The sequence below is a fragment of the Atractosteus spatula genome, chromosome 12 (assembly GCF_055471065.1).
Source record: "Atractosteus spatula isolate fAtrSpa1 chromosome 12, fAtrSpa1.hap1, whole genome shotgun sequence".
Classification (NCBI taxonomy): domain Eukaryota; kingdom Metazoa; phylum Chordata; class Actinopteri; order Semionotiformes; family Lepisosteidae; genus Atractosteus; species Atractosteus spatula.
In genome coordinates, this window is record NC_142717.1 from 41,950,889 (window position 1) to 41,965,144 (window position 14,256).

Below are 14,256 nucleotides of genomic sequence, written 5' to 3' on the forward strand. Positions count from 1 at the left end.
TCCTAAAGAATTGGTTTCTGATTTACAGTGCGAGGTGACTGCCGATTTATTCGTTGCCTTGGAAACGGAAAAAGAAGTTATTTCAATGGGTTGAATCCAAAGATGATTTTTTAAAATGATTTCTGTATGGCCAATTGACAGCCCTGTGATAAGTATATAAGAAGACGGATTATACTGTATGCTATTAAAAAAATGTTTTCATTGGAAAGATGTTGGCCTAAGTATTTTGTTACATTAGATGTACAGTATGTATGCCTTTCAAAGGGGATGTGCATGTTATTTGTTGTCTTTTGAAGAGATTAAAGAAGAAAATGAGCTTTTACTCCATGGGGAGAAAACAGCAATGCTCGTTCTTGACTTAAGGTTAACACACACGTCCCAGTATGGCCCCACCTTGTTTTAAATTGGGATTGTTTCAGTTGGGATACGTTTTTTTGTTCTAAATGGGAACAATAAATATTTAAAATTGTCTCTAGTCTTTGCCTTTTCCCCCGATGTGGCTCCTTTCATGCGAGTGTTTTGAAAGATATCAACAAGCCTTCCCTTCCCCAGCAAAATCCATAAGTTCCCACTAGCCGGGTGTAACTATGCTGAATCTTAATTAATGTTGGTGTTCTTAGTTAATGAGATGTGAAGACGTGTACCCAGCACCCCATGTCCTTGTTGGGGCGAGTGGGAGAAAGCATAAACAGAAAGTACAGCTCCTAGAGGCAGCAGCCCAAAATGATCCGTGAAGTCCACAAACTCGAGTTCTGTCAGAGATGGCGGTGACTCCTTTTGTTTTGACCAGATTAGCAGGCAGCAGCTGTTGATCCACCTGCAGTGAGGCAGTTTTTGTTCAATCTACCTCATTTTTTTAGCAACAATTAGGGCTCTGAAAAGCCCTGTTAGAACCACACTCCTGAACGTGCAGCAAGAAAGGCTCCAAACAAAGGGTCCATTCGGATCTGCTAGCTTTTGGCTGGATACAAGAAGATAATTGATCTAAGGACCTCATCCTGCTGCGTCTTTAAAGAACGAGTATAATAGAGTGAAAAATACTGATGCATCTTTTTTTCCCAAAGTGTTTTTAAATCACTGACATTGTATGATGATCATGTTTTCCAAATAAAATATGGAATTAGCGTGAGCTTTTGATTCAATTACTGTTGTAGTGTTCCAATTTTCTGTGTAACTTTCTCTACTGAAGGTTGCTGTGGAAACGGTGTTAAAGTGCTTCTCTGCCGGGCACTTATACATGAATGCAGTAAAGTATTTCTCTAAAATAAAGTCTTTTCATAATGCATATTTAAGTATTTTACATTACAAAATTTTAGTGTTCAAAATTAAGATACTCAGTGCTGTCAAAATGCCTCACTTTTCTTTAACTACTGTACTAATGCATTCAGGAGTTTTGATGAGTTATATTTTTTCAATATACAGTACCTTTGTTATATAAAAGATGTTTCTCTTAAAAGGGATATGATTACTGAGCATTTGGTCCTCATATAGTAACGGATAGAAACCGAATAATAATTTCACAAGGTTAAGCAGCATTGCATCATTATTTTCTCCAGGGCTAGAGACTAGGAAATTACACGGTAAGTTTTTAATTAAGTCCTAAAATGACGGGTCATTTGACTTCTTGTGCAAATAATTAGTTCAATTAGATACTTAAGATCGGAGCTGAAATGGAACCTGGAAAATGCTGCATCCCTGAAATCTTGGGCTTGCACATAGAAAATGTACGATCTTCACTATGAATCAGTAAGGCAATAATAATTCTCTTAATTCAAAATGCGGCTGGAAGGTGTCCATTTTCCCCATTGGGCATGCACATTCATTAATGTGGTTCATTTTTAGCCTTGAAGTAATCCTTAATAAAAATAACTTTCCAGATTTTACAGCATTTAAATACATAAAAATTACAAACTGGCATTCCATACAAAGAAGTTGCAATACCATGTTTGAGAGTTTGTAGACCAGATATCAATATCAGGAAATATACTTAAACTATGCAATACTTTTTTTTCCAAATTCCTTCTTCTCCTCTAGTAGTAGAGATATAAATGTCATACCTGCTATACTACTGGATGTGATACTGTAACAGATGTACTGGGTTCAGTAGTATTTTTGTTTGCCTAGGGTATCATATTTGGGCATAATAGTATGTGAGGGCCTTCAGTGTAATTCTGTTTCAAAAAGAGAGCCAGCTGAGCCTGAAAAGTTCAGCCACAACAAGAAATGTGAAAGATACAAAATGATCAATTCTAGTGTCTAATTTATTGATAGCATCTCACCTGCAGACATTTTTGGAGGACCTACTGTATAATGCACTACAAATTTTTAAATAGCTCTTTAAATGCTTTTTAAATAGCATTTTCCTACAGTAATTTAAAATTTTATTTTTAGAAGCCCAAGTTGGTTTCTTTAATTACTTTTTAACATTTTTTTCATAATGGTTGTACTCATTAAGTGTGAAGTTGGCCCTGTTTATTTTTTCAAGACAGGTGCCACAATAAATGTAAATACTGTACATAGTTTGAAAAATTAAATAGTTTATCTGAGCTCCCAGTTCCCTGAATGCTCGGTGAATCAGCATAGTTTCATACTGGCGAGACTTCCAAAAGGAGCAGCCAAAAGAGTACATGCCTTTTCATTTTAATAGGGCTTGAACTGCTCAGGTCTCATTGGCTTTTGTGAAGGAGAAGCTAAAGCTTGATTTAGATATCTGTGCTGATTGAAGTCTGAAAAAAAAGTTTAGAAACTTCTGACTTTGATGTAATCACATCACGATGCAAATCAAACAAACTTTTTTGACCACTTCAAAAAAGATCCCAGCGTAGTTGGGATGAACTGCACCAAACACAACTCTTCCAACGACAGAGACGGAGTAAGATGAAAAGATAGGGGTGTTGTAACAGAAAGAATAAGGTTCTGGATCCCGAGATGAAGTTAAACAGATGAGTTTATTGCATGCAAGGAACAATAAAGCCGAAGTCTTGTTTCCCGCAAGAAACAACAAAACCGAAGTATTGTTCAAAGTGCTGGTACAAACGTTAGGTTTATATATCCTTTCCTTGCCGCTTCTGACGTCATTCGTTATTATGGTAAAGGGGGGAGGTCACGTGTTTGGCCAGTTTGCAGCTTTTTGGCCAAATGGTCAGGGATTAAGTCCCCAGGGGTTTCCTAGCTCTCCTAGCTCGCATCTGGAATCCTTATCAGTTCTCCCTTTCCTGCCATAAACTCCTGTTGCTTAGAAGTCTAATTTTCAAGCAGAAAGGACTTAATTTAACCCCCATCTTTACTTTTACTTCAGGGGTAATACCCACTGACTGTGAAGCTGCTCTTGGAGGCAAAACAAACTAAACCTAAACTAAACTGATGTGGAAAAAAAAACCTTAATTGAAACAAAATTTGAATCACTCGCATGTGAACTAGGTGTAAAAGTGCCATCAATGAAATGGGCTTTTAATGATTTCTTGTGATATGCCTTTCTATTAAAAACTACACTTTTTAGAGATTGCCATTTACTGTGTATTTCGATAAATGCTGTAAATATAGTACAGTTTTATGTGTTTTACAAATTAGAAAATGGCGGCAGCGATGCTAACCACTGCACCACCATGGCACCCTCTGTTTTGTAGTACTTCATTAAAAACGAAATTAGAAGCTCTCCAAAATCATAAGCATTGTCTTGCTATTATTGCAGTAACAGCCTTTTCGTCTTTCCTATGTAGGTCAGTTCTGTTGACGGTTGATTTTGACAGTTCGTTCTTCATGCAGAAATACACAAGACTAACCAGACAGCTCCGTTTGAAGTCCATGTGAAAGATATACAGTACTTATATTTGGTCTCTTGCGCTTGTGACTGTGTGTCTTCTGTTTTTATTACAGCCTGAAAGTGAAGTCTCCACCACAGCAGATGACTACACATCTGAGGTAAGACTTTAAATGGTACAGTACTATCCAGAAATCTTCTTAAATGTTTTACTAAAAATTAGTTTTATTCTTGTGCAGTCTAATTTTCCAGGCTTTTCTGGGACAGTCGCCTAGTTTATATACGTATATGTAGATGCTGCATTACAAACCCATGATCATGATGATGGGTGTGCTTTCTTTAAGGAGAAGGTATTAATTTCCATTTATTTGCATCATACAAATGTAAATATCCATGTATAAATGTGTTAATGATGTATGTTTTATAAATTACGGATAATAATTCCTTGTATTTGTATAGCACATTTCAGCCCAAAGGATCCCAAAGTGCTTCACATAATTTGTAAGAGGAGGGTCACTTAACATACCGTTGAAGTGCAGCATCCATTATACACCCATGGAGACATGAGGAATTACTTCACCGATGAATTAAGGGTGGTGTTTGGCCACGACAGATTGTGCAAGCCCAAAGTGGAATTTAGGCAGGACACTGGAGATAACGCCTCTAATCTTACAATCGTTGCCAAGGGATCCTTAGTGATCAAGTAGACAGGTGGTCAGTTTAATGTAGAGCTGTCACCATAGTGGAGTGTTGGTTAGGACATTCTGATCCAGAGGAAGGAGCAGCACCTACCGGTCCACCAGCACTTCCTTTACAGCAGCAACTGTCAGAGGCCTCCCGTTCCAGTACTGACCAGACCCAGCCCAGTTTAGCCCCCAAGGTCAGATGCGTCCAGTCCACCAACTAGCAATGCTCCTATTCTGGTTTCAACCGTGGAGTACACACTACATTCATGTGCTCCACAAGGCAAAATGGCTGTGTTAACCACCAGATTCCTGGTTGTTAGTAGAATAATTATGTTGATAAACCATATAGTGGTTACAATATATGGTTTATTTACCATGTATATTATTGTAGCATTTTTCTAGATATGTATGTAACCCATTGCAGTAATTCAGTGCTACTACCTGAATGCTACATACTGGAAATGTATGGCCAACTGATTACAGTTTCTGAATTGCCTGCAGTTTTTAACTCAGGCTTGCTGACACTTGAGCAGACTGAACCAGGAGAATGTATATTGCACTAGGAAAGCATAGTGCCAAGGAGGCTGATCGCAGTCAGTTGGTGACCATTTCTTCCTGGAGACCCACAGTAATTTCCAATACGTTGGGGAAGGGAGAATCCACTGTGCTTAAATAGTTTCACTCTGTCGTACAATTTCTTTTGCTGATCAGGCCTGGCAGAAACAAATGTATGCAACTTTGACTCTTAGTCTTTTGTAAAGATGCTTTATCCTGTCAGTAAATCAGAAAAACACTTTCTTAACCTGTGTTGGAGTAGCATAGCAATATAAAATAGCAAAAATAGCCTTGCAGAGAATTAGAATAAAACAAAACAGTTGAAAAGAATAAAATGAAACAAATGTGCTTTTGGTGAATATTTAAAATATTGGACTATCAACTAGGCATCAAGTCAAGAGACATTAATACTTTAATACTGTGGATGTATATTAATTTAGAATGTGTTTCTGGAGAACAAAAGGTGAGGGTGAGAACAAATTCTTTAAAACCCTCAGAACTGTTATTGCTTGTTTTTTGCCTGGCATTTGCCCTTGATGTTTGAACTGAATTAAGGACATACCTGCTGTTATTTCTCCATTTGACAGGGATTTGCAGCACCGTGTTACTAAAAACACTGCAGTCCTTTGTAACTAAATACTGTATGCCTGTTGCTAGGCACTACTCTTAGAAATCTCATTCTTGTGATTAGCCTTCTCAGTGTTCAGGTTTTTCTGTTATTTCGTTTTAAAATCGGTATATGTTCTTGATTATATTCAAGTGCACTACACACCTAAAAGATGGCGTTTTGTCATTGTTTTGCTTTTTTTTCTTGGCTGGGTTCGATATCCACTGCAAGCAAGGCGCTGGTGAAAAACATGCATCAAAAACCTGTAGTGTCCCCATCCTGTGTGTTGCTACCAGGAATTTCAGTAACACTATCAGTCATACAGTCGTCCCTTTTCCTTACAAATGCAAATTAATTCCGAAGAGTTAAATAACAAATAGTTTTGTGACTTGACAGGTAAATGGGTGTCTTGAAGTCGCAGTGAATACAGTGGAATCTAAGGATTTTTTCAGGGTACAGTAAGACAGCAACACACCTTCTTGCTAGAAGCATAACGCTCACTTAGACCTGCTTTGTGTTTTCTGCTGCGCATACTGTGTGCACTGCATGTCAACCTTATTTTACCTCACTAACAAATTCCTTTTAAACTGGGTTGCTGGGATTCTGTAGCTATTGCCAGTTGGGATTTACGGGCTAGGGAATGTAGACCTTCATACTTTAAACATACTTACATTATGTGTAGTGGGGAAAAGCCTGTTGGCATTTTCTAGGTGTAAATTACTCTGGAAGCAGAGTTATTGTTTGTGGGGGGAGTCAGGGGCTGGCATAGCAGGGGTTGCTAAGCTGCTGCATATTGCGGGCAGTGCTTTTTGGAAGGACATTTTGGGAGCTGTGTCCTCTTATGTCGCATGTGGTGAAGTGTAGCAAGGCTCTTAATTATGACTGATGGCTTCAGGAGGAAGAAGTGCACGTCTCTGCATCGCATTCTGAGCACGAAGCGCACAGCTCTCAGACACGGCTGCAGATTATGGAGGATGAGCTGGCAGCCAAACAACAGGCTGTTGAAGAGCTGAGCAAGGAGCTGGAGGAAATGAGAGCTGCTTACGGGAGTGAAGGACTGCAACAGGTACCTCTCCGTTTCTGCCTGTTGAATTGATTAGAAATCAGAATTTGCTCTCCTCTGGTTCTAGCAGCTAGTTCATTCTGTAGTGACATGTCTGGGGTTTGGCGTTGCAGTGCTGCAGTGCTGACCTTCATTAAAGCTGAAGCTCAGGAACACTTGTTCTGTACTGATTACAAGCTTTTAAAATACTGCAGCACCTGTCTTTTGTATTGCAGATGAATAACACAGTATGAGATCATGCATGTTTTCACACAAGATTTTCCCCACAGTTATTTAAGTTTATTATTTTCATTAAATATGATGGGTCCATGTTTTTATCTTTAACTCAGTTTTCAGAACTTTTGATTATTGCCATTTGAGTTTATAGGAATTTTTCAAGAATTTTCAAATTATTGAAGACCAAGTTACACAGGACCTCATCCCGGTACTTGTGTGAAGATTTGGTTTCCCGTTTCTCAGGTTCAGGAATATATCCTGACCAATAGCCATGACACTGAAAGCCTGAAAATAGCATTTGCCAATTTGGTTGCACAGGTTGGTGAATTTGTTTACCGTCGAGTAAGTGTTTTCTTGGGTTTTACAGTTAGTAAAATTGTTTCTTCACATCCACAAACTGCTGCTGCACCCTCTTTTTGACATTGTGCAGGACAGAGGATGGAGTGTGTTGTGGACCCTTGAAATATGCTATACATTACCTTTCTATGGAGAATCTGTAAATTTGAAAAAAATAGCTGATCAATTTTTAAATCTATTAGCTCATGGTGTCCATTTCTAAATGCACTAATTATTGTATAACATTAGAATTGTATAAGTCAAACTGTAAAATAACAAGACATTTAAGAGCTAAACAAAAAACAGCTATGTAAATGCAATGCACAGATGAACCTCCATTCTGAATCAGCAAAAACGATGTTCTGTAAAAACTTATATATTTTAACATATGACAAACATTATACATGCCTTGTTTACTTACTGCCTCGATCTTATGGCATCAGGGTTATAACTATGGTTCCTCATGGGTCCAGTATGAGGTGGGTATGTCAGCTGAGTGAGCCAGGATAGGGAGACGAGAAAGTGCAGGTAACTCGGAGGTATTAGTCACAGAGATCCAGATGTTTTAAAGGAAGGTTTGTGTTTGATTCGGCATTTGTCTCCTTGCAAACACTTGTAAGGAATGGCATGGACAGGTGACAGCCAGGTGTATTGTCTGATTATGTGGCTGCCCGGCTGTGATGTCTGGGAGGGTGCAGGAGTGACAGAGCACCAAGAGCTTCCTGCTCCTCCCCAACAAGGTGCCGCTGTTCTGCCCTCAGCTCCGCTCCCACGCTCCACCCATACTAGAGACCTGAAAGCTGTATTCCAAAATCTGCAAAGGAACAGGTAGTAGGTTTATTCCATGCTGAAAAGTAAACGGAACGTTTTGGCCTTGTTCGGGTGAAACGTTGTTTCCTTTCTTTTCTTTTCAGCATGGAATAAACCCGTTACCTGTTCCTTTGCAGCCTACGCATGCTGACGCAGCTCCCTACTTGAACTTTTCCAAGACCTGCGTCCATCATGCTGCTGCTTCTGTTTTGTAAATAAGGTTGTGCTATCTGGCAGTCTCTTAATAATAATATTCGGAGATGCGCATGCCTGTTTCTTTATGGAGCACTGCCGGTTGAAACAACTTCAGCTGCTTCTTCCTTCCCAGCTCCAGGAGTTCGAAGCTGCAATCAAGCAGCGCGATGGGATCATCACTCAGCTCACGGCAAACCTGCAGCAGGCCCGGAAGGAGAAGGACGAGATCATGAGGGAGTTCCTGGAGCTCACGGATCAGAGTCAGAAACTGCAAATTCAGTTCCAGCAGGTGACAATGCCACTGGTCCGCCTCACGCCACACACCGCTTTCAGTGAACACTGAAGCAGCTGCTGTGCAGGGAGCAAAATAACAAATGGCTAGAGAGAGAACAGCTACTTGAGCCCACTGTGGCTAGTTTATTACCTAAAGTTACTCTGAAATATGGCTCCGGGGTGACTCGGAATAAGACCTGTAACATCAAGAATTCTGGCAATCCAGAATTCTTAAATCCATTCTCTTTGTCTTATAAAGTGTTATTGTATTTTAGATTTTGTCCATCCTGTTAAATTAAGCAGTTAATGCTACTAGAATAGTAATAGAATAGTACTGGAACTGATCGTTGTTTTTGAAATCATGGTGGAAGTGGTCTGATGACGATTCAGTCTTACGTAAACATATTCACGTTCAAAACCCGCGCTCAGGATTTTATTTTACGGTTTATTCCTGTGAGTTTCTCTAAGATGCATGTGGCGCAAGTCAGGATCACAGCCCACATGTGCCTCTAGTCCATTACAGGGCACACGCAAGCAGTAAGCACAGGCCTACTGGTGCTCTCTAGAGGCAGAGGGTTCATCGGATACAGTCATGTAAAATCACATATTTAATAAGTCTCGTGGTTAAATGATCTTCTCTCTAGATCAATTTGAATATATTTTGCAAATAGAATTCTGGCTCTCTAAGAATCTTTTTTCCTATACTGTATTTTTTGGGTCATATTCCAAGAACAGAGATTTGCGTTACAGAATGAAATTCTATCCAGAGTTAGATCAATGTTATGACTCCCTTGTGTGTAGATCTTGGTGTCATAATACCTGCGCCTCATCTTTTAGTGACCGCTCACTTTTCAGATTTTTCACTTTACTTGCATTGTGTTGATTTGTAGCCAAATCTGCAACATATGGCTTATTGAACTAACATGAAAAAAACAAGTAATTTTTTCATAGTCCTATTACTATTGCAGTCAAGTTATATTCTGTGTCAGATTGTTCCTAGTTAAAAATTCATCATACAATTTTCAAAGAGTATATAGCCCTATTGCAAACATTTTATTGAGACCAAGTGAGGCATTTTGACCATCACCGATGAAAATTGTACTTAGGCCAGTATGAAACTCCCATCTGTATTAGAGGTTATTGTGCTTAAATGCAAATAAGAATGAAAACGAGTATTTTATATTTTAATATAAAATATACAAATATAATATATACTTTCACATTTATTGCACAACTTCTGTTTTCTATTTAAAAATTGTATTCAAGATCCCTTTCTCTTCTTGTTTCATGAAGATGAATTTCATAAATTACATTTCATCAGTTTAAGGGATAATGATTGCACAAAGCAAGATGAGAGGCTCTGCAGCTGGTTTCTCCACTGTTGCAGGGCGTAGAAGACCAATGGTAGATATTGTTAAAGGGTGATTGGTCAGAGTCCAAAAGAAACAAATTTCAAACAAATATGAAGGTGATCAAAAGTTCCATTAAGATATTAGGTAGTTTCTTAGGCTTCTTATAACTTATTAGAGACTATAATGTTATTTACTCCTAAATTAATCTCAGTGTTTCAAAAAGTAACATTTAAAACTCACCTTGAATTAACTGAAAGAAAGCTATCGTTCCATATCTTAAGATACAGCAGGTTTCCAGTTGCTTTTCTACATTGTTTCATAACAGAAATACTGTATAATGGAAGTGTTTTAATGAAGGTTCTGTGTTTCCGTCCTGTTCAGCTGCAGGCAGGTGAAACTCTGAGAAACACCAGTCACAGCAGCACGGCTGCAGACCTGCTCCAGGCCAAGCAGCAGATCGCCACGTACCAGCAGCAGACTGAAGAGAAAGACCTCCAGCTCAAAGGTTGTCAGAGGAAGAACGATGAGCAGCAGATGCAGATCAGCCAGCTGCAGGAAAGAGTCAAAGAGACGGAGATGGTAAATGTGGATTTATTGCGCATGTCAGTATGCACGTTGACAGGTCTGCGCGTGTTTTCTAAAGTTTTAGCTGCAAAGAAAAGTTTTGGTCCTGGAAGTCGTTGTAAAAGTTGTAACAATGCGGATAGGAGCAGAGAACACAGCAATAGTCACGGAAGTAAAAATAATGTTTTTCACCTGTCTGACCTTTTTACATACAAATCTTTGCTTGACTTTCCAGCAATAGCGTTGTTGAAGGTTTACTTGAAAGTGATCAGAAGGGGGTCTGGCATGCATTTTTATTTTAATTATTCATTAACACAGCTTTAAAAATTAGTGGAAGGGAATAGTGAGGGAAATTTTGCATCTCACTACATAATTTTGCAAGATATCCTGTAAGTGTAGAATGTGCATGTGTGTTGTCACATCAGTTTGGGCATGAATTATATTGTTGATTCACTAACATAAATAATGCACTGTTATCAGATTTCAAAACATAACATTACAGTGTGAAATTTACATTTTATCTGCATTAGTAATTTTGAAGTATGCATACGTATGAAGGTTTTTAAATTGTTAGCATCTACATGTCTCTTAATATTGATTTGTTATTGCAGTTATCAAGTAAACAAGAGGAATCTTTTACACAAAGATTACGTGAGCAAGAGAAGTTAATTGCAGGACAACAGAAACAAATAACAGAGCATGAAGTTACTGTGACACGATTAAAGGAAGAGCTGTCGATCTCAGAGAAGTCGCTGCAGGATTTAACGAAGCAGCTTGTGGAGAAACAACAAGAACTAGAAACCTTTCAAAATGAGCTTACTAGTTCCAAACAGAGAGAGAAGATGTCATCCGCTGAAATAAAACAGCTGATGGGGACTGTGGAAGAATTACAGAAACGTAACCACAGAGGAAACCAGGCGGAAAGTGAAATTGTACAAAGGATGAAGGGGGACATGGAGAGAAAGATGGATCAACTTCAAGCAGAAATGGATGAGATGTATGGACAGCAGATTGTTCAGATGAAGCAAGAGCTTCGTATGCAGCACTTGGAGGAAATCAACAGACTAACTTCGCAGCACAGATCAGAGCTGAAGGTGTTGAGCCTTCAGTCCTCTGAAAATGGTGCCGATGTAGAGCAGATAAACCTGTTGAATATGAAAATCGTTGAGCTGCAACAAAAGCTGAAAGAGGCACAGATGCAGAAAGATAAGGTACATCAGGAGCTGACACAAGTAGCAGAGGAAAAATTAAATTTGCAAAGTCAGGTAGAAGATCTCTTGCAGGACCTAAGATTTGTACGGGGTAAAGTTCAAAGAGCTTCCCAGAGCATATCTGATCAGGAGCACAAACTGAGTGAAGTGGGACAGTTGCACGCTACTATTAGTGACCTGCAGACCCAACTCACTGCTGCAGCAGAAGCCACCAAGGAGTTGGAGACGAAGCATGAATCAGAAATTACGAATTACAAGATAAAGCTTGAAATGTTAGAACGTGAAAAAGATGCAGTTCTGGACAGAATGGCTGAGTCACAGGAAGCTGAGCTAGACAGGTTGAGGACTCAGCTACTGTTCAGTCATGAAGAGGAGCTCACCAAGCTGAGAGAAGACTTACAGCGAGAGAGCCAGGTGAATATTGAAAGCCTCAAAGATGAAATGTCTTTAAAACATAAGCAGGTTCTGGAAAGCATGCGGATGAGCTTTGAAGAGCAGCTCCATGTGGTAAAACTTGAAAAGGAGAAGTTAGCAGCTGACAGGGAAGCGCTGTTAAGTGAAATCTCAAAAATGAAAGATGATTTGAATCACTCATTGGAAGACCCTAAGTCCAAAGATATGGCTCTGAAATTGGAAGAGCTTCAAACGGAGATTTGTGAATTGAGAAAAGAAGAGAAGGAAAAATGTTCTCTGGAAAGAGAAATACAAGAGTTGTCGAAAAAGAATGAGCTGTTGGAGAAGGAGACCAAAGAGAGGGAAGTCACCTTGGAACAAAAAATAAAGAAGCTAGAATCTGAGAAGAATTATCTTGAGCAAACCAATGAGGCTATGAGACAAAAAATGAAATCCGTGGATTTGGATCTTGATATTAAAGACAATTCCTCTGCACTGTCCAGTGATATTGCAGTTTTACCCTCTAGGATGCATCAGCAAATAGAGTCGCTTACTCTGGAAAACAAAAAATTAAGCAAACAGATAACTGAACTAAAGGAAAACCTTGAAAGGCAGACAAATACATTTTCTTTTGCAGAAAGAAATTTTGAGGTAAATTATCAGGAGCTAAAAGATGAATACACTTGCCTTGTGAAAGTAAAAGCAGAATTAGAGGACAGACTCCTCAAGGAAGCAGGTGAACATGAGACTGAGCTAAACCATCTACGGTCACAAGTTCAGCTGTTGCAGGCCAGCAAAGAGCAGCTGGGTGGAACGGCAGAAGAGGTCAGTCAAGTAAGAAAAACCGAGGAGGACTTTATTGATGGTGGGGAAGTTGTTGAAAAGGACACTACAGAGCTCATGGAGAAACTGGAAGTTGCTCAGCGGGAAAAAAAGGAGCTCTCCTTGAGACTTTCTGAAGTCTCAGAGGAATTAAATTTAAAACAGAATGAAATCGAACAGCTGAAGGATGAACTCATGTCGGTAACGGATATAAACAAGCAGATCCTTGCAAGCTATGAGGATTTGAGGAGAGAGAAAGGGGCACAAGGAAAGGCTGCGGGTCAGCGACAGGAACAACAGACGTGGGAAATTGTTCAGACAACTGCAGTCACAACTGATCAGGCCGCTGGGAGGGAGTTGTGCACACATAACGATCATCTTCACCAAATAGAAGCATTAGAGAAGAAGGTAATAGCATTACAGTCCTCTCTGCAGACTACAGTGCTCGAGCGTGACCATATTCAGGAACAGCAGAGTGCCCTTGCGCATGAGAATGAGACGCTCTCAGCCGAACTCCAGGAGCTGAGGGGTAAACCTGTTGCTGAGACCCCCGTGGCTGCTGCTCTCCGGGCAGACAGGGACCAACTGCAGCAGCAGCTGGACGCGTTAAGGGCCAAGCAGCTGGGCTTGGCCGAGCTGGTGCAGCAGAAAGCCCTGCTGGAAGAATCCCTGCACAAGAAACTCGAGGAGAGAGAAAAGGCACTGACTGCTGCCGAGCAAGAGATAGTCGCTTTGAATGAGAGGCTGAGGACACGGCAGCTCTCAGGCGGCGAAGGAGAGACGTGCCCGGGAAAGCGCGATGAAGAGAAAGTGGCAGGCAGCATGTTGAAACAGGTAAGCGATCTGGCCTGTGTATTTCATGGTGGTAGAAAGATACACAATCTCGGAAAGAAGCCTGCAGAACACCCTCACAAGAAATTCACTTTAAATACCGTTAAAGATGTAGTTCAGATTATATTCAGTATTTTTTTCCTCAAAGTACAATACAAAAATGTATTGTTTGCTTTATGTTTTTCCTCATGTTCCTGTATAATTGAATCTTTGAGGAATTAACGTATGTTTTTGATAAATAAAAATGAAGAATAATGTCATGGATTTAAGTTATTGATACAGGGTTTTATAGATATTTTATTGCATATAAAAAACTATTATAAGGATAAAATGCCTGTTTCTGTATTGCTGGTAGGCATGCATTTGATTTTGGAGTGTAGTTTAATGAACAAGTTGCTGCATGGTTATTTTTGCAAATGCGTCTTTGTTTATTTTGACACGTCTGCCTGTAAGTACAATCTGAAGGCTGTTCACTGCAGTCTGAATGGTTTCTGCTGTCGGCAATTGACAGAATTTTAATTACAAATTGCCTGGAAACTCAGAGCCTTTGGTGTGGAGACGATACATTGAAGTGCTTGACCT

General features: G+C 39.6%; 1 protein-coding gene across 6 annotated transcripts in view; it reads left to right on the plus strand.

Annotated features, from left to right (window-relative positions):
- Positions 1-14,256, plus strand: part of akap9 (A-kinase anchoring protein 9) — an 84,307-nt gene that overhangs the window by 20,518 nt on the left and 49,533 nt on the right. For 5 of the 6 annotated variants that reach the window (XM_088928472.1, XM_088928474.1, XM_088928475.1 and 2 more), the window contains exons 3-8: positions 3,877-3,921; positions 6,005-6,061; positions 6,504-6,674; positions 8,362-8,517; positions 10,235-10,432; positions 11,029-13,677. In XM_088928472.1, the coding sequence (XP_088784598.1) occupies positions 3,877-3,921; positions 6,005-6,061; positions 6,504-6,674; positions 8,362-8,517; positions 10,235-10,432; positions 11,029-13,677 (3,276 nt within the window). The remainder of the gene's footprint in view (positions 1-3,876; positions 3,922-6,004; positions 6,062-6,503; positions 6,675-8,361; positions 8,518-10,234; positions 10,433-11,028; positions 13,678-14,256) is intronic. The other variant, XM_088928478.1, reaches the window with a different exon arrangement.